The sequence below is a fragment of the Mobula hypostoma genome, chromosome 12, assembly GCF_963921235.1.
Source record: "Mobula hypostoma chromosome 12, sMobHyp1.1, whole genome shotgun sequence".
NCBI lineage: Eukaryota > Metazoa > Chordata > Chondrichthyes > Myliobatiformes > Myliobatidae > Mobula > Mobula hypostoma.
In genome coordinates, this window is record NC_086108.1 from 117,363,271 (window position 1) to 117,390,318 (window position 27,048).

General features: G+C 44.9%; 1 protein-coding gene across 1 annotated transcript in view; it reads left to right on the plus strand.

Annotated features, from left to right (window-relative positions):
- The window catches only part of olfm3a (olfactomedin 3a), a 65,244-nt gene extending 38,529 nt beyond the window's left edge, over positions 1–26,715 (plus strand). Inside the window, exons 3-6 of the mRNA XM_063065086.1 lie at positions 5,611–5,766; positions 11,736–11,955; positions 25,365–25,471; positions 25,626–26,715. Coding sequence (XP_062921156.1) covers positions 5,611–5,766; positions 11,736–11,955; positions 25,365–25,471; positions 25,626–26,321 — 1,179 coding nt within the window. The 3' untranslated portion in view covers positions 26,322–26,715. The remainder of the gene's footprint in view (positions 1–5,610; positions 5,767–11,735; positions 11,956–25,364; positions 25,472–25,625) is intronic.
- The last annotated feature ends 333 nt before the right edge of the window (positions 26,716–27,048 follow it).

Here is a 27,048-nt window from a genome sequence, read left to right on the forward strand (position 1 = left end):
ACAGAACCTCTTATCTGTCCCCCTAACTATCGAATCCCCTGTCACTACTTCTCTCCTCTTTTCCCTCCTTCTCTTCTGAACTGAGGGTCCAGTCTCGGTGCCAGAGACACGACCACTACGACTTGTTCCTGGTAGGTTGTCCCTACCAACAGTATCCAAAACAGTATACTTATTGTTGATGGGAACAGCCACAGGGGTGCTCTGCTCTTTCTGTCTATTCTCCTTCCCTCTCCTGACAGTCACCCAATTACCTGCCCCCTGATGTTTAGGGGTGACTGTCTCCCTGAAACTCTGATTCATTACTGCCTCTGCCTCCCGAATGATCTGAAGTTCATCCAGCTCCAGCTCCAGCTCCAGTTCCCTAACTCGGTTTAACAGGAGCTACAGCTGAATGCACCTTTTGTGGGAGTAGTCATCAGAGACAATTGTGCTGTCCCTGACTTCCCACAACATACAATCGGAGAACTGGACTGTCCTATCTACTGCCTCCATTACCAACTCCTAAGATAATTAAATTAATTAAAGAAACTTACCAGGCCTTACCTCACTGGGAGCAAGCTCGCCGAAGCCTCTCGAGCCAAAGCCTCAAAGCTCTACTCCTACACTGGCCCGCTCACTCACTGGCCGCTCTGCTTGAGCTACCCCTCTTTTTATTTGTTTGAGCTTTTCAACTTCGATTGCCCAATCAAACTGCTTGGTCACCTGACCTCAATTGCCCAATCAGCTGCTTTCTGCTGAGTCTGAGCTGTTCAAATCTTGATTGACTTGATTGCACAATCCAACTGCCAAAACTTCTCGAGGGTGGACAGAAGAGAAGCAGTGGATATCTTCCACTTGGATTTTCAGAAGGCATTTAATAAGATTCCACACTTGAGACTGATTTACAAGGTAAAATCCTGTGGTATTACAGGAAAGTTACTGGGATGGATAGAGGAATGGCTGACAGGCTGGATGCAATGAGTGGGAATAAAAGGGACCTTTTCTGGTTGGCTGCTGTTGACTAGTGGTGTTCCTCAGGGGTCAGTATTGGGACCACTACTTCTCACATTGTTTGTCAATGATTTGAATAATGGGATTGATGGCTTTGTGGCAAAGTTTGCAGATGATACGAAGATAGGTGGAGGGGTAGATAGTGCTGTGAAAGCAATGCGATTGCAACAGGAATTAGAGAAATTGCAGGAATGGGCAAAAAAGTGGCAGATGGAATACAGTGCTGGGAAATGTATGATAATGCATTTTGGTAAAAGGAACAATAGTGTGGATTATTATCTAAGGTTCAAACAGCAGAGGTGCAGATTGACTTCGGAGTCCTCGTGCAAGACTCCCAGAAGATTAATTTACAGGTTGTGTCTGTGGTAAAGAAGGCAAATGCAAAATTGCCATTTATTTCAAGGGAAATAGAATGTAAAAACGAGGAGATAATTCTGAGCTTTTATAAGACACTAGTCAGGTCGCACTTGGAGTATTGTCAACAGTTTTGGGCCTCATATCTCAGAAAGGATGTGTTGTCATTAGAGAGAGTCCAGAGGAGGTTAACGAGGATAATTCTGGGAATGAAGGGGTTAACATATCAGGAGCATTTGGCAGCTTTGGGCCTGTACTCACTGGAATTTAGAAGAATGTAGAGGGATCTCATTGAAACCTACCGAATGTTGAATGGACTAGCTGGCACTGATTTGTGAAAGGCTGTTCCTAGGGTGGGGTATCCAGAACTAGAGGGCACAGCCTCAAAATTGAGGGTCGTCCATTCAGAATAGAGGTAAGGAGGAATTATTTTAGCTAGAGAGTAGTGAATCTGTGGAATGCTCTGCCACAGAGTGCAGAGAATGTCACATCCAGGGGTATATTTAAGGTGGGAGTTGATCGTTCCCTGATCAACCAAGGCATCAAAGGTTATGGTGAGAAGGCAGATATATGGGGTTAAGTGGGCTCCGGGAGCAGCCATGATAGCATAACGGAGCAGACTTAATGGCCTGAATGGCCTAATTCTGCTCCTGTATCTTATGGTCAAAGATACAGGCCCATTGAGTCTACTCCGCCATTTCATCATGGTTGATCCAAATTTCCTCTCAGCCCCAATCTCCTGCCTTCTCCCCGTATCCCGCCATCCCTGACCAATCAAGAATCTATCCACATCTGCCTGAAATATACATTAAAACTTGGCCTCCACAGCTGCCTGTGTCAAAGAATGCCACAGATTCACCACTCTCTAGCTAAGTAAATTCTCCCTAATCTTTTAGAACACCCCTCTATTCTAGGATTTAAAGACATTCAATCCTGAAATCATTTTTGAACCCTCTCCAGTTTCAGCACATACTTTCTAAGATACAGGCCCCAAAACCTGTTCACAATACTCCAAGTGTGGCCTCACCAGTGCTTTTTAAAGTCTCAATGTTACATCTTTGCTTTTATATTTTAGTCTTCTTGAAATGAATGCTAACATTGCATTTGCCTTCACCACAGAGTCAACCTGCAAATTAACCTTGAAGCAATCTTGCACAGGGACTGCCAGTCTCTTTGCACCTCAGTTTTTTGTATTTTCTCTCTATTTAGAAAATAGTCAGCACTTTCATTTCATCTGCCAAAGTGCATGACCATACACTTCCCAACACTGTATTCCATTTATCATTTCTTTGCCCAGTCTCCTAATCTGAATCCTTCTGTAGCCTCTCTACTTACTCAAAACTACCTGCCCCTCCCCCTATATGCATATCATTGCAAATTTTGCAATAAAGGAATCAATTTCATCTTCCAAATCATTGACATATAATGTAAAAAGAATCAGTCCCAACCCAGACCCCTGTGGAACACCACTGGTCACCAGCAGCTAACCTGTAAAGGCTCCCTTTATTCCCACTCTTTGCCTCTTGCCAATCAGCCACTGCTTTATCCATGCCAGAATCTTTCCTGTAATACCATGGGGTAGTAGCTCGTTAATCAGCCTCATGTGGTGCAGCTTGTCAAAGGCCTCCTGAAAATCCAAGTGCACATCACCCAATTCTTCTGACTTCATCAACTATGCTGACTACGGCCTAATTGCTCATAATTTCTGTCATTAACAATCCACTGAAGTGAGAGTCACCAGTCTAAAGTTGCTGAGATAATCCCTATAGACCTTTTTGAAAGATGGGACAACATTAGCTGCTCACCAGTCTTACAGGAAGGGACCAGCTCAGAAAGGCAACTTGGTTGGCGGAGATGAGTAAGTCCATGGAACCCATTTCCGTCTTCTGTAACTATGACTGAGCCAATATAAATACCAAGGTGTTATAAAATTTATTTTGATATATCAAGACTGAAACTGTTGAAAACACTTGATTTTCAGAAGACCTTTGACAAGGTGCCGCACATGAGGCTGCTCAGCAAGATAAGAGCCCATGGAATTACAGGGAAGTTACTAGCGTGGGTGGAGCATTGGCTGATCGGCAGACAACAGAAAGTGGGAATAAAGGGATCCTATTCCGGCTGCCTGCCGGTTACCAGTGGAGTTCTACAGGAGTCAGTGTAGGGACCGCTGCTTTTTATGATGTATGTCAATGATTTGGACTATAGGTTTAGTGGATTTGTGGCTAAATTCGCTGATGATATAAAGGTAGGTGGAGGAGCGGGTAGTGTTGAGGAAACAGAGAGCTTGCAGAGACTTAGATAGTTTAGGGGAATGGGCAAAGAAGTGGCAAATGAAATACAACGTTGCAAAGTGTATGGCCATGCACTTTGGTGGAAGAAATAAACGGGCAGACTATTATTTAGATGGGGAGAGAATTCAAAATGCAGAGATGCAAAGGGACTTGGGAGTCCTTTTGCAGGGTACCCTAAAGGTTAGCCTCCAGGTTGAGTCAGTGGAGAAGAAGGCAAACGCAATGTTGGCAGTCATTTCTAGAGGTATAGAATATAAGAGCAGGGATGTGATGTTGAGGCTCTATAAGGCACACTTGGAGTATTCTGTGCAGTTTTGGGCTCCTTATTTTAGAAAGGATATACTGACATTGGAGAGGGTTCAGAGAAGATTCACAAGAATGATTCCAGGAATGAAAGGGTTACTGTATGAGGAACATCTGGCAGCTCTTGGGCTGTATTCCCTGGAGTTCAGGAGAATGAGGGGGGATCTCATAGAAACATTCCGAATGTTAAAAGGCCTGAATAGATTAGATATGGCAAAGTTATTTCCCATGGTAGGGGATTCTAGAACAAGAGGGCACGGCTCAGGATTGAAGGACGTCCATTTAGAACAGGGATGCGGAGAAATTACTTTAGTCTGAGGGTAGTAAGTCTGTGGAATTTGTTGCCACAAGTGGCTGTGGAGGCTAAATCATTGGGAGCATTGAACGCAGAGATAGACAGGTTCTTGATCAGCCAGGGTATCAAAGGGTATGGGGAGAAGGCAGGGTAATGGGGATGACTGGAAGAATTGGATCAGCCCATGATTGAATGGCAGAGCAGTTCAATGGGCCGAATGGCCTTCTTCTGCTCCTATATCTTATGGTCAGACAGCTTCTGTGAAGAGGGAAACAGAATGAATACTTCACGTCTGAAACTCTTTGTCAAACTGGGAGTGAGATCGAACAAAGTTCCACTAAAGGGTCCTCAATCCACAATGTTAAACTATTTCTCAGCCCTCAGATCCTGCCACTTAGTTGTTTCCAGCATTTTCCATGTAATGTCCTGGTTAAGATTTCCACTGCTGCGTTGTGAGACAGTTTATATTAGCAGTTTACTGTAAAAACAGTGTGCCACACTGTAAAGGTGTGTTTTGGCTTCTGCTAAGATAAGGACCCATGTTGTCCAACTTAGGAATTTGTATCAGCCAATCAGGATTGTGGGCTGTGAGAGGTGGTTCCAGAGAGCTGTGTCGAAGAGTTTTATGAGGGACAGTAGTCTGGTCTGGGGTCTTTTGGCATGAGCTACGGAGTGGGACAGAAGAAAAGATGCCACCAAATGCTGTGGGGAGAGAGTGCCCATAGCCGGAAATGCTCTGTGCAGATGAACATCTCCAAAGAGGAGGGCAGATACTCCTGAGAGAGAGCCAGTTGGCTCGAGACGGCCAGCTGCTTCAAGAGGGCCTGTTCGTTGGAGACGGCCAGTTCGTTCGAAGGAAGTTCTGACTGTGGCAAGTGCTTTCACGCAGACCGTGGGCATGGCACTGTGAGTGACGGTTATATCCAGCTTTGAAAGAGACAAGCTCCATGGTCATGTGCACATTTAGACTGGTCTAACTGTAATTGTGTCTTTTATTTATTTTCTTCTTCATTTTCTTTCTTTTAATAACTGTTTGATAAAGCTGAAAATAGTAAATACTATTTCCTTTATAATTTTATGCTGTGTACGATCTGTTATTTCTTGCCAACGGATTATTGTTTATGGGCAGTAGTCCACAGCATTCACTCAAATCAAGATTCCTTTAACTACAACATCACTACGTTCCTGTCTGGTTTAACCCCCAAATCATACCAACCCTAGCTATATATTGTTCATGAAAGGTGGCCTTCTCACTCCGAGTCACATGGCTGTTAGCGAAGTTAGCTAACGAGCCAAGTTTGTACGCGAGCCCTGTGAACGGGTTACAGCAGAATTCCAGCACTTGCAGTCGTTTGATTTGCAGCTTGTGTTTAGGTGCAGAACATGTCTCAGTCTATTGAAGTTCTGAATCTGAGGACTCAAAGAGATTTCCAGTACGTCTTGAAAATGGAGACTCAAGTGAAAGGAATGAAGGGGCAGTTCCAGCAAATTGAGGACAATCGGAAGAGTCTGTTGTCAAAACACTTCCAGGTACGACAGACAATTCATGCTGAAACAAAGAGGTGGTCAGTAGAAGACAGAGGGTGGCAGTCGAGGGGGTGTTATTCTGGCTGCAGGTCCATGACATGACCAGTGCTGTTCTATAGAGATCAGTGCTGGATTATCATATTTATAAATGAGCTGGATATACTACAAGCTGGGGAGTAAATGCAGATGGCAAAATAATTGGAGTTGTGGATAGTGAAGAAGGTAGTCAAAGGATACAGCGGGGCATTGATCAATTGGAAATATGGCAGATGGAGTTTAATTCGGGCAAGGGTGAGTCGTGCACTTTTGGAAGTCAAATGTAAGACTGATATACAGAGGGATCCTGGGAAGCAAGTCCCTCATTCCATGAATATGTAAGTAAAAGAGGACAGGGCAGCAAAGAGCAACAGATGGCACTGTTGCTTTCATTGACTGGGGCATTAAGTATAAAAGTTGGGGGTTCATGTTGGTTGAGGCATTGAGTAAAAGAGTCAAGAGGTCATGTTGCACCTGTATAAAACTTAGGTTAGGTGGCATTTGGAATACTGTGTGCAGTTCTGTTCACCCCATTACAGCAAGTATGTGGAAGGTTTGGAGAGGGTAGGAAAAGGTTTATCAGGATGCTGGCTGGATTAGGGGGTTTGAGCTATAATGAGAGGTTGGACAAACTTGGGTTGCTTTCTCTGGAGAATTGTAGGCTAAAGGTAAAGCTGATAGAAATACAGTATATTAAATTATGAGAGGCAGAGGGTAAGTAGTCATTCTCACAAATTCCAGAGGGCACAGGTTTAAAGGAGATTTCTGAGGACAGTTTTCCAGACGGAATGGTGGGTATTGGGAATACTCAGCCAGGGCAGTTGGTGGAAGCCGATACAATAAGAATGTAAGACAGAGGAGCAGAATTAGTCCATTCAGCCCAATGAGTCCTATCCTTACTACTATCCTTCTCAACCCCCTTCTAGAAACATAGAAATCCTACGACACAATACAGGCCCTTCGGCCCACAAAGTTGTGCGAAATATGTCCCTACCTTAGAAATTACTAGGCTTACCCATAGCCCTCTATTTTTCTAAGCTCCTTGTACCTGTCCAAAAGTCTCTTAAAAGACCCTATCGTATCCGCCTCCACCACCGTTGTTGGCAGCCCATTCCACACACTCACCACTCTCTTCGTGAAAAACTTATCCCTGACATCTCCTCTGTACCTACTCCCCAGCACCTTAAACCTGTGTCCTCTTGTGGCAACCATTTCAGCCCTAGGAAAAAGCCTCTGACTATCCACATGATCAATGCCTCTCATCATCTTATACACCTCTGTCAGGTCACCTCTCGTCCTCCATCACTCCAAGGAGAAAAAGCCGAGTTTACTCAACCTGTCTTCTTAGGCATACTTGCCAATCCAGGCAACATCCTTGTAAATCTCCTCTGCACCCTTTCTATGGTTTCCACATCCTTCCTGTAGTGAGGCGACCAGAACTCTTGGCTTCCTCCCATAACTTTTGATGCTGACTAATCAAGGACCTACCAACCTCCACTTTAAATGCACTCAATGACTTGTCCTCCATAGCAATGAATTCCACAGATTCACCACCCTCTGGCGAAAGAAATTCCTCCTCAACTCTGATCTAAATGGACATCTGTCGATTCAAAGGCTGTGCCCTCTGGTCCTAGACTAAACCCCACTATAGGAAACATACTCTCCACATCCACTCTACCCAGACCTTTCCATATTCTATAGGTTTCAATAAGAGTCCCCCTCATTCTAAGCTCCAGCCAGTACTGACATAAAGGCTCAAATGTTCCTCTTATATTAACCCTTTCATTACTTTAATCATTCCCGTGAACCTCCAATCCTCACTCAACTTTTCTTAGATAAGGGGCCCAAAACTGCTCATAATACTGCAAGTGTGATCTGACCAATCTCTTATGAAGCCTCAGCATTACAACCTTGCTTTGGTATTCCAGTCCTCCCAAACTGAATGCTAATAATGCATTTGTCTTCCTTACCACCAACTCAACCTGAAAATTATAAACATAAAATCATGATGCTCTCACCCGTTTCTCCTCCATTTCCCACACTTCGGCCCTCACCCCATCCTCCTGCCACCACAACAGGGACAGAGTTCCCCTTGTCCTCACCTACCACCCCACCAGCCTCCGGATCCAGCACATTATCCTCCACAACTTCCGCCACCTTCAACAGGACCCCACCACTAAGCACATCTTTCCCTCTCCACCCCACTCTGCTTTCCGCAGGGATTGGTCCCTCCGCGACTCCCTGATCCACACGTCCCTCCCCACGGATCTCTCACCCGGCACTTATCCCTGTAAGCGCAAGTGCTACACCTGTCCCTATACCTCCTCTCTTGCCACCATTCAGGGCCCCAAACAGTCCTTCCAGGTGAGGCAACACTTCACTTGTGAGTCTGTTGGGGTCACCTATTGCATCCGGTGCTCCCGGTGCGGCCCCCTCTACGTCAGTGAAACCCGACGCAGATTGGGGGACCGCTTCGTCGAGCACCTCCGCTCCATCCGCCAAAACAGACAGGATCTCCCAGTAGCCACCCACTTCAACTCTGCTTCCCATTCCCATTCAGATACGTCCATACATGGCCTCCTCTACTGCCATGATGAGGCTAAACTCAGGTTGGAGGACCAACACCTCGTATACCGTCTAGGTAGTCTCCAGCCCCTTGGTATGAACATAGAATTCTCCAACTTCCGGTAATTCCCTCCCCCTCCCCTCCTCTATCCCTATGTCACTCTGCCCCCTCCCCCAGCTGCCTATCACCTCCCTCATGGTTCCGCCTCCTTCTACTACCCATTGTGTTTTCCCCTATTCCTTCTTCACCTTTCCTGCCTAACACCTCCCTGCCTCCGTTCCCCCACCCCTTTATCTTTCCCCTCACTGGTTTTTCACCTGGAACCTACCAGCCTTCTCCTTCCCACCCTCCCCCCACCTTCGTTATAGGGCCTCTGCCCCTTCCCTCTTCAGTCCTGACGAAGGGTTCCGGCCCGAAACGTCGACCGATCTTTTCCACAGATGCTGCCCGACCTGCTGAGTTCCTCCAGCGTGTTGTGAGTGTTGCTTCAACCTGAAAATTAACCTTTAGGGAATCCTGCACAAGGACTCCAATGTCCCTTTGCATCCCTGATTTTTGAATTTTCTCTTCAATTAGAAAATAGTCTATGCCTTTATTCCTTCAAGGAAAGTGTATGACCATACACTTCTGACCACGATATTCCATCTGCCACCTCTTTGCCCATTCTCCTAATCTTCCCAAGTCCTTCTGCAGCCTCCCTGCTTCCTCAACACTACTTGACCCTCCACCTTCATTTCATCCACAAACTTGGCTATAAAGCCATCAATTCCATCATCGAAATCATTGACAGATAATATGTAAAGAAGTGGTCCCAACACCAAACCCTGTAGAACACCAGAAGTTACCGACAACCAATCAGAAAAGGCCTCCTTTATTCCCACTCTTTGTCTTCTGCCAATCAGCCATTGCTCTATCCATGCTAGCATCTTTCCTGTAATATCATGGGTTCTTATAGACTCCCACATTTTTCCAACCACTGAAGTCAGGCTAACTGGCCTATAATTTCCTTTCTTCTGCCTCCCTCCCTTCATGAAAGTGGGGTGGGTGACATTTACAATTACCAGTCCTCTGGAACCATGCCAGAATCTAGTGATTCTTGAAACATCATTACCAATGCCTCCACAATCTCTTCAGTTTCTTCTTTCAAAATCCTGGTGTGCCATCCACTTGGTCCATCTGGCTTATCTACCTTCTGACCTTATAGCTTCCCAAGCACCTCTCCTTAGTAATAACAGCTATACTCACTTCTGCCTCTTTTTACTCTCATATTTCTGGCATACTGTTTGTGTCTTCCATAGTGGAGACTGACACAAAATACTTAATAAATTCCTCAGCCATTTCTGTCTCCCCCGTTACTACCTCTCCAGCATGTTTTCCAGTGGTTCCATATCCACTCTCACCTCTCTTTTACATTTTATGTATTTGAAGAAACTTTTGGTATCCTCTTTGATATGATTGGCTACCTTCCCTTCCTATTTCATCTTTTCTCTCCTCATGGCTTTCACAGTTACCTTCTGTTGGTTTTTATACAGCTTCTGACTCCTTTCACTTCCCACTAATTTTTTGCTATATTGTATGCCTTCTCCCTTGCTTTTATGCTGTCTTTGACTTTCCTTGTCAGCCACGGTAGCCCCACCCTCCCTTTAGAATATTACTTCTTCTTTGGGATGTACATATCCTGTGTCTTCCGAATTGGTCCCTGAAAATTCCAGCCATTGCTGATCTGCCATCATCCCTGAGATGGAGTCCCCTTCCAATCAGTCTTGACCTGCTCCTCTCTCATGCTTTTGTAGTTCTCTTAACTCCACTGTTTCAGGCCAAGACACCAACTGTACTTTTTTCCATAGATTCTGCCTGGCCTGCTGAGTTCCTCCAGCATTTTGTGTGTGTTGCTCTAGCCTATCCCTCCAGTTCCTATCCCATTGCCAAATTGGTTTAAACCCTTCCCAACAACTCTAGTAAATCTGCCCGCAAAGATATTAGACCCCTCAGGTTCAGGTGTAACCCATCCCTTTTAGTACAGGTCATACCTTCCGTGGAAGAGATCCCAATGATCCAGAAATATGAACGCTGTCCCCTACACCAACTCTACAGCCATGCATTTATCTGCCAAATCATCCTATTCTTACTGTCACTGGCGCATGGCACAGGCAACAATCTAGAGATTACTAGCCTGGAAGTTCTGCTTTTCAGCTTTCAACCGAACTCCCCATATTCTCTCTTCAGAACCACCTCTCTCTTCCTATCTATGTCGTTGCTGCTAATATGGACCGTGACTTCTGGCTGTTCACTCTCCCTCTCTAGAATGCCATGGACCCGATCTGAGTCATCCTTGACCCTGGCACCAGGGAGGCAACATACCACCCAGATGTTTTTATCGCGTCCACAGATTTTCCAGGCTGCTGCCCAATTATTACTGCACTCTCCTTCTGTCCCCGTCCCTTCTGAGCCACAGGCCTGCCCGCTGCTGCTTCTCCCGGGTAGTTTGTTCCCCACAGCAGAATCCAAAGTGGTATACCTATCATAGAGGGAAATGGCTACAGGAGTACTCTGCCCTGGCTATCTGTTCATTCTCCTTCTCTTGACAGTCACCCACGAACCTGCCTCCTGCAATTTAGGCATGACTACCACCCTATAGCTCCTATCTATCACCTCCTAATTCTTTCTTAAGGTCATCCAACTGCAGCTCCAGTTCCTTAACATGTTCTCTGAGGAACTGCAGCTAGTGCACCTGGTACAGATGTGATTATCTGGGAGACCGGAGATCTCCCGAAGTCCCATATCTCACACAAACAACATACCAGTACCGCTGGACACCAGATATATACTATCAGAAAAAAATAAACTCACTAGAAACCTTCTTAGAACCTTCACCTGTGCTTACCCAAGCCTGTTCTCGCCCAGGTCTCTTGAGCCAAAGCAGGAACAGTTTAACACCGGCCCGATCACACAGTACCTGCTGCAACAATGTCCATTCCACTTACATGTCCTTTCTTTTTATTTGACTCAATAAAAAGCTCATTCCTGATGAGAAAAGCAGATTTCAAAAGGCTCTCACCCTATAAGATGTCTCTGTTACTCGCTAGTTCAAACAATGAATCATTCTCAACGAGACTTGCAGTTTTCAAAAGGCTCCCTGAGACAATATTGTTGTTTATGAGGGATTTAGACAAACACGTGGACAGGTGGGGAATACAGGGATATAGACCATGGGCAAGAAAATGGGATTAACTTAAACTGGCAGCAAGCTAGGAGAAGGATCAGAATTAGAATTAAATTCAGTATCACTGACATCAGGCCAAAGGGCCTGTTGCTGATCAATGTTCCATGTTCTGTGTAAACCCAAGTGGCTGATTGTGACCTTTCTCAGGAGCTGAAGGAGAAGATGAAGGAGATGCTGCCGTTAATCCCTGTGCTGGAACAATACAAAACAGACAGCAAGCTCATCCTACAGTTCAAAGAGGAGGTGAAGAACCTGTCAGCAGTTTTGACAGGAATCCAGGAGGAAATCGGGGCTTACGACTATGAAGAACTTCAGCACAGGGTGTTGAACCTGGAGGCCAGACTCCAAGACTGTGTGAAGAAACTCTGTGAGTTCACCTTTCTCTGTTGAAACCTGTGCTCATTGGTGAGGGGACATGGCCAAGTACCATCACAGTAAACTGAGGACTGCATAGTCACAGAATCATTGAGTGTCTCAGTAGAGACACAATCCCTTGTACACTGACTCTTCGTGATCCCATTTTGTTAAATCAGAAGGACGTAAGACCAAGGAGCAGAATTAGGCCATTTGGCCCATCACCTATCGAGTTTGCTCCCCTATTCTGTCATGGCTAATTTATCAACCCACTCAACTCCATTCTCCTCCCTTTTCCCCAGAACCTTTGAACTCCTGATTAATGTAGAACCTATCAATCTCCACTTTAAATATACCTAATGACTTGACCTGAACATCTGTCATTGGCAAAGAAATCCAGAGATTCACCATCCTAAGGCTGAAGAAATGTTTCCTCATCTCCGCTCTGAGGCTACGTCACTATCAGAAACGTCATTTCCACAATCACTCTATTTAGATCTTTCAATATCCAGTAGGTTTCAATGTGATCCCCCCTCAATCATCTAAACTCCAGTGAGTACACACCTAGAGCCATCTAATGCAACTCACATGTTAACCCTTGCATTCCCATAGTCATTCTCATGAACCTCCTCTGCAATCTCTCCAATGGGAACACATCCTTCCGTAGATAAGGGGCCCAAAACTGCTCACAATACTCCAAGTGTGGTCTGACCCATGCCTAATAAAACCTCAACATTACCTCCTTGTTCTTATATTCAAATCCTTTTGAAATGGATGCTAACATTCAATTTGACCACAAGACCATAAGATATAGGAGCAGAATTAGATCATTTGGCCCATCAAGTCTGCTCCATAATTTCATCATGGCTACCCATCTCCCCTCTCAATCTTAATCTCCTGCCTTCTCCCCGTATCTTTCATGCCCTGATTAATCAAAAATATATCAACCTCTGCTTTAAATATACTCAATGACTTGGCCTCCAGAGCTGCCTGTGGCAATGAATTGCAGATTCACCACTCTCTGGCTAAAGCAATTCCTTCTCTTCTCCATTCTGAGAGGACAGCCCTGTATTCTGAGGCTGTGTGCTCTGGTCTGAGACTCTTCCACCATAGAAAACATTGTCTCCACATCCACTCCATTGATGCTTTTCAACATTCGATAGGTTTCAATGAGGTCACCCCACGTTCTTCCGAATTCCAGTGAATACAGGCCCAGAGCCATCAAAAGCTCATCATGTGACAAACCTTTCAATCCTGGAATCATTTTCATGAACTCCTGTGAACCATCTCCAATGTCAGCACATCCCTTCTCAGATAAGGGGCCCAAAACTGCTCTCAATACTCGAAGTAAGGCCTCCGCAGTGTTTTATAAATTCTTTGCTTTTATATTCTAGTTCTCTCAAAAAGAATGCTAACATCACATTTGCCTTCCTCACCACCTTTATGAAAATTCCCAAATCCCTTTGTACCTCAGATTTTTGAATTTTCTCTTTATTTAGAAAATAGTCTACATAGAAACATAGAACATAGAAAACCTACAGCACAATCCAGGCCCTTTGACCCACAACGCTGTGCTGAACACGTACTTACTTTAGAAATTACCTCAGGTTACCCATAGCCCTCTATTTTTCTAAGCTCCATGTACCCTTTTATTTTGCCTACCAAAGTGCATGACCATATACTTCCTGACACTATATTCTATTTGCCACTTCTTTGTCCATTCTCCTAATCTGTTGAAATCCTTTTGTAGTCTTCCACTTCCTCAAAACTACCTGCCATTTCACCTATCTTCATATCGTATACAAACTTGGCCACAAAGCCATTAATTCCATCATCCAAGTCATTAACATACAATATGAAAAGAAGTGGCCCTAACACAGGCCCCTGTGGTAACCCACTAGTCACTGGCAGCCAACCAGAAAAGGCTCCCTTTATACCCACTCTTTGCCTCCTGCCAATTAGCAAAAGCTCTATCCATGCTAGTATCTATCCTGTAATCCCATGGGCTCTAAACTATTTAAGCAGCCTCGTGTGGCACCTTGTGAAAAGCCTTCTGAAAATCCAAGTATACAATATTCACTGATTCTCCTTTGTCTATCCTGCTTGTTATTTCTTCAAAAAAATTCCAACCCATTTGTCAGGCAAGGTTTTCCATTAAGGAAACCATGTTGACTATGGCCTTTTTAACATATGCCTCCAAGTACCCCAGAACCACATCCTTACAATAGACACAAAATATCTTCCCAGCCACTGAGGTCAGTCTAAATAGCGTATAATTTATTTTCTTCTTCCTCTCTTCCTTCTTGAACAGGGCAGTAACACTTTGCAATTTTCCATTCCTTCAGAACCATGCCAAAATCTAGTGGTTCTTGAAAAATCATTACTAATGCCTCCACAATCTCTTCAGCCACCTCTTCCATAACCCAGTGGTATACACCATATGGCCCAGGTGACTTATCTACCTTCAGACCTTTCTGTTTCCAGAAAACATAGGAGCAGAATTAGGCCATTCAGCCCATCGCACCTGCTCCACCATTCCATCATCGCTGATCCTGAATCCCACTCAATACACCTGCCTTCTCACCATATCCTTTGATGCCTTGACCAAGCAGGAAATAATCGACTTCTGCCTTAAATATACGCACAGGCTTGGAGTCTATCACAGTCTATGGCAGACCATTCCACAGATTTACTGCACTCTGGCTAAAAAAAATTCTTGTTACCTCTATTCCAAAAGGTTGCTCCTCAATTTTAAGGTTGTGCCCTCTAGTTCTGGATACCTCCACCACAGGAAACATCCTCTCCACATCCAACCTATCTAGTCCTTTCAACATTCGGTAGGCTTCAATGAGATATCTCCCACCCCCGCATTCTGCTAAATTCCATTGAGTACAGGCCCAAAGCTGCCAAGTGCTCATATGTTAACCCCTTCGTTTCCGAAATCCTGAAATCATCCTCATGAACCTCCTCTGGACTATCTCCAAAGAAGCACATCCTTTCTGAGACATGGAGCCCAAAACTGTCGACAATCTTCCAAATGCAGCTAAATGAGTGTCTTATAAAGGCTCAGCATTATCTCCTTGCTTTTATATTCTATTCCCCTCGAAATAAATGCCAACATTGTATTTACCTTCTTTACCTATGTCTTTTTTTTAACCACCTTCTTTTTCTATGTCTTCTTCACCACATACAATACCTATAAATTAAACTTCTGGGAGTCTTGCATGAGGACTCCTAAGTCACTTTGCAACTCTGATGTTTGAACCTTCTCCCCATTTAGATAATAGTCCATACTATTATTCCTTTTACCAAAATGCATTATCGTACATTTCCTAACACCGTATTCCATCTGCCACTTATTTGCCCATTCTTCCAATTTGTCGAAGTCCTGCTGCAATCACATTGCTTCCTCAGCACTACCTACACCTCCACCTATCTTCGTATCATCCGCAAACTTTGCCTCAAAACCATCAATTCCATTATATAAATCTTTGACAAACAATGTGAAAGGCAGCAGTCCCAATACTGACCCCTGAGAAATACCACTACTCAACGGCAGCCAACCAGATAAGGCCCCTTTTATTCCCTCTCACTGCCTCCTGCCTGTCAGCCATTCTGCTATCCATGCCAGTATCTTGCCTGTAATGCCATAGGATTTTATTTTGTTAAGCAGCCTCATGTGTGCCACCTTATCAAATGCCTTCTGAAAATCCAAGTAAACGACTTCCACTGTCTCTCCTTTGTCCACACCGCTTGTTAGTTCCTTGAAGAACTCTGACAGATTTGTCACCAAGATTTTCCTTCACGGAAACCATGCTAACTTTGACTTACTTTATCATTAGTCTCCAAGTACCTCGAAACTTCATCTTAACAATAGACTCCTACACTTTCCCAACCACTGAGATCAGTCTAACTGGCTTATAATTTCCATTCTTTTGTCTTCCTCCCTTCTTAAAGAGTGGTGTGACATTTGCAATCTTCCAGTCCTCTGGGACCACATTAGAATCAATTGATTCTTGAAAGACCACGACCAATGCGTCCATTATCACTTCAGCAACCTCTCTCAGCACTCTGGAATGTAGTCCTTCTGGTCCTTAAGACCTTTGAGTTTGCCTGGCATTTTTTTCTTTGTAAGAGCAATGGCACTCCTTCTGTTCCCTGACAGTCATGGACCTCTGGCACACTGCTAGTGTCTTCCACAGTGAAGAAAAATTCAAGGTTCTCATTAAGTTCATCTGATATTCCAGTGGTCGAATATCAACTCTCACCTTCTTTTTACTCTTGATATAACTGAAAAAACCTTTGGTATCCTACTTTATATCATTGGCTAGTCTGTCCTCATATTTCATCGTTTCCCTTCTTATAGCTTTTCTGTTGCCTTTCATTGGATTTTAAGAGCTTCCCAATCATCCAACTTCCCACTCACTTTTGCTACCTTATATGCCCTTTCCTTGGCTTTTATGCAGTCCTCAACTTCCTTTGTCGGTCACGGTTGCCTACCCCTACCATTTGAGAACTTCTTCCTCTGTGGAACATATCTTTCCTGCACCTTGTGAACTATTCCCAGAAACTTCAGCCATCTCTGCTCTGCCATCATCCCCACCAAAATCCTCCATCGATCAACCTACACAAGTTCATGCCTCTGTAATTTCCATTGTAATACTGATTTATGTGACTTATGTTTCTCCCTCTCAAACTGCAGTATGAATTCAATCATATTATGATCACTTCCTCCTAAGAGATCCTTTACGTTAAGCTCCCTAATACGATCTGGGTTATTACATGACACCCAATCTAAAATAGCCTTTTAGGTTGTTTTAGAACCTAAAACAGTATGCTCAAGCACAAGCTGCTCTAAAAAGCCATCTTGTAGGCATTCGACAAATTCCCTCCCTTGCGATCCAACAACAACCTAATGTTCCCAATCCCCTTGCATACTCAAGTTCCCCATTACAAGTGTGTCATTACCCTTATTATGTGCCCCTTCCAGCTCCCTTTACAATCTTAATCCCACATCTTGGCTACTATTTGGAAGCTTATATATGATTCCTATAACTTTTTTTTACCCTTGCAGTTTCTTAACTCCACTCACAAAGATTCAACATTCTCTGATCCTATGTCACCTCTTTCTAAAGACATAATTCCATCTCTTACCGACAGAGCTACACCACCGCCTGTGTCTTCCTGCCTGTCCTTTGGATACAAAGTATATCCTTTGATGTTAATTTCCCAACTATGGCCTTATTTCAGCCACAACTCAGTGATGTCCACAATGTCATACCCACCAATCTGTAATTACGCCACAAGTTCATCCACCTTATTCTGAATGCTATGCTCATTTAAATACAGCACCTTCAGCCCTGCATTCTTTGCACTTTTGAATTTTGCCTCTGCAGTACAATTTAACTCTTTGCTCTGTCTGCATTTGTACCCAATCATTGGCTTGTCCTTCCTTACATTTATATTACATATTACATCATCTGCTCAGCTCTATCATCCCGGTTCTCATCCCCCTGCCATATTAGTTTAAACCACTCCCAACAGCTCTAATAAACCTGCCTGAAAGAATATTGGTCACCCTTGGATCCAAGTCCAACCTGTCCCTTTTGTTCTGGTCCCACCTGCCCCAGAAAAGGTCTCACTTATCTGAATCCTTACCTCCTGCTCCAATCCTTCAGCCATGCATTTATTTCTCACCTTATTCTATTCCTATTCTCACAGTAGTGTAGCACAGCCAGCAATTTTGACATTACTACCCTTGAGGTCTTGCTTCTCAGCTTCCTTTCTAACCCTATATTCTTTCTTCAGGACCTCCTCCCTTTTTCTACCCATGTTGTTGGTACCAATGTGTACCATGACTTCTGGCTGCTCACCCTCTCACTTCAGGATATTGTGGACGTCTCCAGAAATATCTTGGACCCTGGCACCTGGGAGGCAAACTACCATCTGTGTTTCCTTTTCATGTCCACAGAATCACTTATCTATCCCCCTGCTGCCATTTCCTCTTCAGTTACCTACCCTTCGAGCCACAGGGCCAGACTCAATGCCAGAGGCACGGCCACTGATGCATCCCACAGGTAGGCTGTCCCCCTCAACAATACTCAAAATGGAGTACTTATTGTTGAGGGGGACGGCATAGGGTGCTCCCCACATCTGATGTTTTCCCTTCCCTCTCCTGACACCCATTTATTGGTCTCGTGTTGCCTTGGGTGACTTAACTCCCTGTAGCTCCTGTCTGTCACTGTTTCACTTTCCCTAACAAGCCGAACGTCATCGAGGGGCAGTTCTAGTTCCCTAACATGGTCTCTAAGGAGCTCTGTCTCGATGCACCTGGTGCAAATTGGCCATCGGGAAGGCTGGTAGTCTCCTGGACATCCCACACCTGACTCCCTGCAGAGAACACTGGCTCTGTAGACATACTCCCTATTCTCTCAAGATTTAAATCAGAAATAAGGAATGAATTTTTCCTACTTACCTTGCCTCCGCCTGTTCTCCATGAATCCTTGCTGAGCAAAAGCCTTACTACTCTGCATCAGACTGCTCTGGCACCTTCTCCCTAGTAATGGCAACTTCACTGACTTCCATGAGGATTTTGAACTTCCAGCATACAGCAGGTGTCTTCCACAATGAAGACCAATGCAAAGTACATTCAGTTGATCCACCATTTCCATTTCCATGAAGCATACCACATGTATCTGTATCACAGTAGAATGAAGGGAATTAAGGAGACATGGGAGAGGAACTTGCCCAGATGGATTAGAGGAGGATACTGCTGGGGATGATGGCAGAGCAGAGATGGCTGGTTTCTGGGAATAATTCACAAGGCGTAAGGTAGATATGTCCCACAGAGGAAGAAGTTCTCAAATGATAGATGTAGGCAACTGTGGCTGAAAAGAGAAGTTAAGGACTGCATAAAGGCCAAAGAAAGGGCATGAAAAGTAACAAAAGTGAGTGGGAAGTTGGATGATTGGGAAGCTTTTAAAATCCAACAAAAGGCAACTAAAAAAACTACAAGAAAGGAAAAGATGAAATATGAGAGTAGGCTAGTCAATTATATGAAGCAGGATACCAAAAGTTTTTTTCAGTTGTATAAAACATAGAACATAGAATAGTACAGCACAGTACAGGCCCTTCAGCCCACAATGTTGTTCCGACCCTCAAACCCTGCCTCCCATATAATATCCCAATTTAAATTCCTCCATATATCTGTCTAGAAGTCTCTTAAATTTCACTAGTGTATCTGCCTCCACCACTGACTCAGGCAGTGCATTCCATGCACCAACCACTCTCTGAGTAAAAAACCTTCCTCTAATATCCCCCATGAACTTCCCACCCCTTACCTTAAAGCCATGTCCTTTTGTATTGAGTAGTGGTGCCCTGGGGAAGAGGCGCTGGCTGTCCACTCTATCTATTCTTCTTAATATCTTCTACACCTCAGTCATGTCTCTTGTCATCCTCCTTCTCTCCAAAGAGTAAAGCCCTATCTCCCTTAATCTCTGACCATAATGCATGCTCTCTAAACCAGGCAGCATCCTGGTAAATCTCTTCTGTACGCTTTACAATGCTTCCACATCCTTCCTATAGTGAGGTGACCAGAACTGGACACAGTATTCCAAGTGTGGCCTAACCAGAGTTTTATAGAGCTGCATCATTACCTCATGACTCTTAAACTCTATCCCTCGACTTATGAAAGCTAACACCCCATAAGCTTTCTTAACTACCTTATCTACCTGTGAGGCAACTTTCAGGGATCTGTGAACATGTACCCCAGATCCCACTGCTCCTCCACACTACCAAGTAACTTACCATTTACTTTGTACTCTGCCTTGGAGTTCATCCTTCCAAAGTGTACCACCTCACACTTCTCTGGGTTGAACTCTATCTGCCACTTCTCAGCCCACTTCTGCATCCTATCAATGTCTCTCTGCAATCTTTGACAATCCTCTACACTATCTACAACACCACCAACCTTTGTGTCGTCTGCAAACTTGCCCACCCACCCTTCTACCCCCACATCCAGGTCGTTAATAAAAATCACGAAAAGTAGAGGTCCCAGAACCGATCCTTGTGGGACACCACTAGTCACAACCCTCCAATCCTAATGTACTCCTTCCACCAGTTGTGGTGCATGGAGCAATGTGTGTGAATCTATTTGTACAGTCACTTATGAATGGGTTGTTTGTACTCGCTGAAATTCATCATTCAGATGACTTTATTACATTTCTGTAGGCGAGCCAATTCTGAATCCACCTGGCCAAACTTCCCTGGATCCCATGCCATCTGACTTTCTAAATAAGCCTACCGTGTGGAATCTTGTCAAATGCCTTACTAAGATCCATATAGATCACATCCACCGCACTACCCTCATCTATATGCCTGGTCACCTCCTCAAAGAACTCTATCAGGCTTGTTAGACACGATCTGCCCTTCACAAAGCCATGCTGACTGTCCCTGATCAGACCATGTTTCTCTAAATGCTCATAGATCATATCTCTAAGAATCTTGTCCAACAGCTTTCCCACCACAGACGTAAGGCTCGCTGGTCTATAATTACCCAGACTATCCCTACTAACTTTTTTGAACAAGGGGACAACATTTGCCTCCCTCCAATCCTCTGGTACCATTCCTGTGGACAACAAGGACATGAAGATCCTAGCCAGAGGCTCAGCAATCTCTTCTCTCACCTCGTGGAGCAGCCTGGGGAATATTCCGTCAGGCCCCGGGGTCTTATCCATCCTAATGTATTTAAACAACTCCAACACCTCCTCTCCCTTAATATCAACATGCTTCAGATCACCAACCTCACTCATATTGTCCTCACTGTCATCAAGTTCGCTCTCATTGGTGAATACCGAAGAGAAGTATTCATTGAGGACCTCGCTCACTTCCACAGACTCCAGGCACATCTTCCCACCTTTATCTCTAATTCGTCCTACCTTCACTCCTGTCATCCTTTTGTTCTTCACATAATTGAAGAATGCCTTGGGGTTTTCCTTTACCCTACTCGCCAAGGCCTTCTCATGCCCCCTTCTTGCTCTCCTCAGCCCGTTCTTAAGCTCCTTTCTTGCTACCCTATATTCCTCAATAGACCCATCTGATCCTTGCTTCCTAAACCTCATGTATGCTGCCTTCTTCCACCTGACTAGATTTTCCACCTCACTTGTCACCCATGGTTCCTTCACCCTACCATTCTTTATCTTCCTCACCGGGGCAAATTTATCCCTAACATCCTGCAAGAGATCCCTAAACATCAACCACACGTCCATAGTACATTTCCCTGCAAAAACATCATCCCAATTCACACCCACAAATTCTAGCCTTATAGCCTCATAATTTGTCCTTCCCCAATTAAAAATTTTCCTGTCCTCTCTGATTCTGTCCTTTTCCATGATAATGCTAAAGGCCAGGGAGCGGTGGTCACTGTCCCCAGATGCTCACCCACTGAGAGATCTGTGACCTGACCCGGTTCATTACCTAGTACTAGATCTACTATGGCATTCCCCCAATTGGCCTGTCAACATACTGTGACAGGAATCCATCCTGGACACACTTAACAAACTCTGCCCCATCTAAACCCTTGGAACTAATCAGGTGCCAATCAATATTAGGGAAGTTAAAGTCACCCATGATAACAATCCTCTTATTTTTGCACCTTTCCAAAATCTGCCTCCCAATCTGCTCCTCTGTATCTCTGCTGCTACCAGGGGGCCTATAGAATACCCCCAGTAGAGTAACTGCTCCCTTCCTGTTCCTGACTTCCACCCATATTGACTCAAAAGAGGATCCTGCTACGTTACCCACCCTTTCTGTAGCTGTAATAGTATCCCTGACCAGTAATACCACCCCTCCTCCCCTTCCCCCACCGCTCTATCCCTTTTAAAGTACTATTCCAGGAATATTGAGAATCCATTCCTGCCCTGGTGCCAGCCAAGTCTCTGTATTGGCCACGACATCATAATTCCATGTTTGTATCCAAGCTCTCAGTTCATCACCTTTGTTCCTGATGCTTCTTGCATTGAGGTACACACATTTCAGCCCTTCTACCTTACTGTCTTTACACCATTTATTCTGCTTCTCTTTCCTCAAAGCCTCTCTGTATGTTAGATCTGGCTTTACTCCATGCACTTCTTTCACTGCTCTATCGCTCCAAGTCCCATCCCCCTTGCAAATTAGTTTAAACACTCGCGAACCATGCCAGCAAACCTACCTGCAAGGATATTGCTCCCCCTTGAGTTCAGGTGCAACCCATCCAATCTGTACAGGTCCCACCTTCCCCAGAAGAGATCCCAATGATCCAAAAATCTAAAACTCTGCCCCCTGCACCAACTCCTCAGCCACGCATTCAACTGCCATCTCCTCCAATTCTTACCATCTCTGTCACGTAGCACTGGCAGCAATCCTGAGAACGCCACCCTTGAGGTCCTGTTCTTCAGCCTTCTGCCTAATTCCCGAAACTCACACTTCAGGACCTCATCCCTCTTCCTGCCTATGTCGTTGGTCCCAACATGTATCACGACTTCTGGTTGCTTTCCCTCTCATACCAGGATGTCGTGCACCTGGTCAGTTTAAAGAGTAAGAGCTGATATCGGACCACTGGAAAATGATGATGAGGTAGTAATGGGGGACAAAGAAATGCCAGATGAACTTAATAAGAATCTTGCATTTTTCTTCACTGTGGAAGACACTAGCTGTGTGCCAGAGGTCCATGAGTGTCAGGAAGCAGGAGTGAGTGTCATTGCTATTACAAAGAAAAAGGTGCCAGGCAAACTGAAAGGTTTTAAGGTGGACAAGTCACCTGGACCAGATGGACAACATCCCAGAGTCCTGAGAGAGGTTGCTGAAGAGTTAACAGATGCATTGGTCACGATCTTTCAAGAATCTCTTCATTCTGGCATGGTCCTGGAGGACTGAAAAATTGCAAATGTCACTCCACTCTTTAAGAAGGCAGAAGGACAAAAGAAAGGAAATTATAGGCCAGTTAGCCTAACCTCTGTGGTTGGGAAAATGTTGGAGTCCATTATTAAGGATGAGGTTTCAAGGTACTTGGAGACTGATGATAAAATAAGTCAATTTCAGTATGGTTTCTTTAAACGGAAATCTTTCCTGATGAATCTGTTAGAGTTCTTCAAGGAACTAACAAGCAGAGTAGAGAAAGGAGAGGCAGTGGGTGTCATTAACTTGGATTTACAGAAGGCATTTGATAAGGTGCCACACATGAGGCTGCTTAAAAAGATAAAATGCTGTGTCATTACAGGAAAGATACTGGCATGGATAGAGGAATGGCTGACAGGCAGGAGGCAGCGAATTGGAATAAAAGAGACCTCTTGTGCTTGACTGCTGGTGACCAATGGTGTTCCTCAGGGGTCAGTATTGGGACCACTGCTTTTCACATTGTTTGTCAATGATTTAGATAATGGAATTGATGGCTTTGTGGCAAAGTTTGCAGACGATACAAAGATAGGTGGAGGGGTAGGTAGTGCTGAGGAAGCAATGTGATTGCAGCAGGACTTAGACAAATTGGAAGAATGGGCAAAAAGGTGGCAGATGGAATGGACTGTTGGGAAATGTATGATAATGCATTTTGGTAAAAGGAACAATTGTGCGGACTATTATCTGAATGGGGAGAGGTTTCAAACATCAGAAGTGCAGAGGCTCTTGCAAAGTCCTTGTGCAAGACTTCCAGAAGATTAATTTACAGGTTGTGTCTGCGGTAAAGAAGGCAAATCCAATTTTTCAAGGGGAATAGAATATAAAAGCAAGGAGATAATCCTGAGCCTTTATAAGACACTAGTCAGGCCGCACTGGGAATATTGTCAACCGTTCTGGGCCCCATATCTCAGAAGGGATGTGTTGTCATTGGAGAGAGTCCAGAGGAGGTGCATGAGGATGATTCCGGGAATGAAAAGGTTATCATATGAAGAGCCTTTGGTAGCTTTGGGCTTGTACTCAATGGAATTTAGAAGAATGTGCGGGGATGTCACTGAAACCTACTGAATGTTGAAAGGCAAACAACAGGAATTCTGCAGATGCTGGAAATTCAAGCAACATACATCAAAGTTGCTGGTGAACGCAGCAGGCCAGGCAGCATCTATAGGAAGAGGCGCAGTCGACGTTTCAGGCCGAGACCCTTCGTCAGGACTAACTGAAGGAAGAGTGAGTAAGAGTGAGTAAGAGAGAATGTTGAAAGGACTTGATAGGGTGGATGTGGAGACGATGTTTCCTATGATGGGGGTATCCAGAACTAGTGGGCACAGCCTCAAAATTGAGGGGCAACCCTTGAAAACAGAGGTAAGAAGGATTTTTTTTTAGCCAGAGAGTAGTAAATCTGTGGTATGCTCTGTCGCAGACGGCCGTGGAGGCTGTCTGTGCGTATATTTAAAGTAGAAATTGATCGTTTCCTGATCGGTCAGGGCATCAAAGGATATGTCGAGAAGGCAGGTGTAAGGAGTTGAGTGGGATCTGATAGCAGCCATGATGGAATGGTGGAGCAAACTCAATAGGCCGAATGGTCTAATTATGGTCCTATTTCTCGTGGTCTTATAACCTTAAAAACCTCTGTCAGATCTTTCAGCTTCTTTCACTCCAAAGAAAACAAACCAAGTTTGTCTGCCTTGTCAATATAGCACATGCCTCTAATCCAGGCAGCACTCTTCTGCACTCTCTCCAAGGCCACGACATCCTTCCTATAGTGGGACATCCAGAATTGTATGCAGTAATCTAGATGCAGCCTAATGAGAATTGAATATAATTTCCTGTCTTTTGACCTCAATGCCTCAGTGAGTAATGGCAGGCATGCCACGTGCCTCGTAACAGCCCAGCCCTGTCAATGTGCACAGCCGCTTTTGGGAGCTGTGAACTCTGCACATCAACACGGGCTCCCTGATGATGGATGCACGTGGAAAAATACAGTGAAATGTGTCACTTGGGTTAACAAAGGAGCCCTCAAGTGTCGTCACACATTTCCAGCACCAAAATCACATGCCAACAACGTTGAGCAGAACACAAAGAACAACAACACAACAAAGCAAACAAGACAATAACAGCAAGACAGGTCACCTTTCCTTCCCTAACACCTGGCCATTCGCTCTCTGACACACCGACCGACTGACAAACATTTCTTCAGGCCTTCAAGTCGCTTTCCACCTCACTTTTCCTCCTTCTTACTCCCTCACATACCAACAGGCCTCCAACATTTCAGCAGGGGAGATAGGGCCTGGCGCAGATCTGCAGTGGTTACATTGAGTGGTGGGACAGCACTGAGGGGCCAAGTGACCTCTTCTGTGCCCATGATCTTATGTTCTTGAGAAACCCATGTGGCTGCAGGGAGAGAACCTTACAGCTTGAGAAAGCAGTGGGTGTCAAGAGAGGGCTGGGTGTGGAGAGAGAGAGAATGATGAAAGGCTTTGTCAATTACTCTTACAGCCTGTGGCAAGTTGATGAAAATTAGTCTGCCGATCACAGTGAAGACATCCGGAACCAGGTTTGGAGCATGGATGACTGACCCTCTGGCAGCACAGAGAGATGACAAGGTTAACGACGTAGGGGTAGTGTGGTGGGTGGAGGCAGGGGCGGGGGAAGGAGGGAGGGGGAGGGGGAGGTGGAGGGGAAGGGAGTTTGTGGGAAGGAGAGGAGGGGTGTTCCTCCCCAGTGCCTGTAGTTCTGACTGTACCGTTCCTCTCCCAGGTGTGGTACATGGATGGATACACAAGCAGCAAGGTGGTGCTGGAATATCAGTCCATGGCGGGCTTTGTCAGTGGGGAGGATTACAGGCAGTACCACCTGCCCTACCCATGGGCTGGCACCAATCACCTGGTCTATAATGGCTCCCTCTACTATAACAAGTATCAAAGCAACACGCTGATCAGGTACAACTTCCATACAAGTTCAGTAGGGGCGCAACGCAGCCTCGACTACGCTGGCTTCAATAACATATACCCCTACACCTGGGGCGGCTTCTCTGACATCGATCTCATGGCTGACGAGGGTGGGATCTGGGCTGTCTATGCAACCAACCAGAATGCAGGAAACATTGTCATCAGCCAGCTGGACACGCAGACGCTGCAGGTGCATCGGACCTGGAACACAGGTTACCCCAAGAGGAGTGCCGGAGAGACATTCATGATCTGCGGAACTTTGTACGTCACCAACTCCCACCTGACGGGTGCTAAGGTCTACTACGCGTACTCCACCAAGACCTCCAGCTATGAGTACATTGACATCCCCTTCCACAATCAGTACTCCCACATCTCTATGCTGGATTACAATGCCAGAGACCGCACGCTATACGCATGGAACAACGGCCATCAAGTGCTCTTCAATGTCACCTTGTTCCATGTTATTCAGACCCAGGGAGAAATGGAGACTCCTGGGGAGCAGTAACTGGTGAAAGCCTCCAAAAACAAAATAAGATTTTCAAACCTTCCTTTTCCTGTTGTGAGTCGTTAGTAAAATAATGCCAAGGCTTTTAACAAATCTGTATGTAAACAGTGTGACAGTTCCCATCTTAGAATGGCTGCTCTACTGGAGAAACATTCTGTCCCTTTACCGTAGACAAGGAAACTTCAGTAAAACCCACGATAATCCAGTGTGTTTGAGACTTTGGTGAATGTGGTCTTGGCTGCTGAACCAAGTAATGCAACAACTTGCAGATATACACACTTTTAATTCACTTTTTCACAATTAAATAGCAGCATAATACATTTCCAAGACAACACAGTGAGGCTGGGAAATGGAATCCCAATGGTGTGCACAGGAAATGGAACCACGCGAAGAGACTGAGTGGGAGCTTGATGACTGTAAAGGGAGTGGAGCCATAGCAAGTTTAAAGGCTCTGCGTGAAACAGCCCAGCTCAGGTTAAAACCATAGGAAATTGGGCTCTGTCGTGTGTAAAATGAGTGTGGGAAGTGGGGAACTAGTGTGTTTAAAGGGAGTGTGTAAATAGGAAGCCAGTGTGTTTAAAGGGAGTGTGGGAAATGGGGAGCCAGTGTATTTACAAGGAGTGTGGGAGACAGGGAGCCAGTGTGTTTAAAGGGAGTGTGGGAAACAGGGAGCCAGTGTATTTACAGGGAGTGTGGGAAACAGGGAGCCAGTGTATTTACAGGGAGT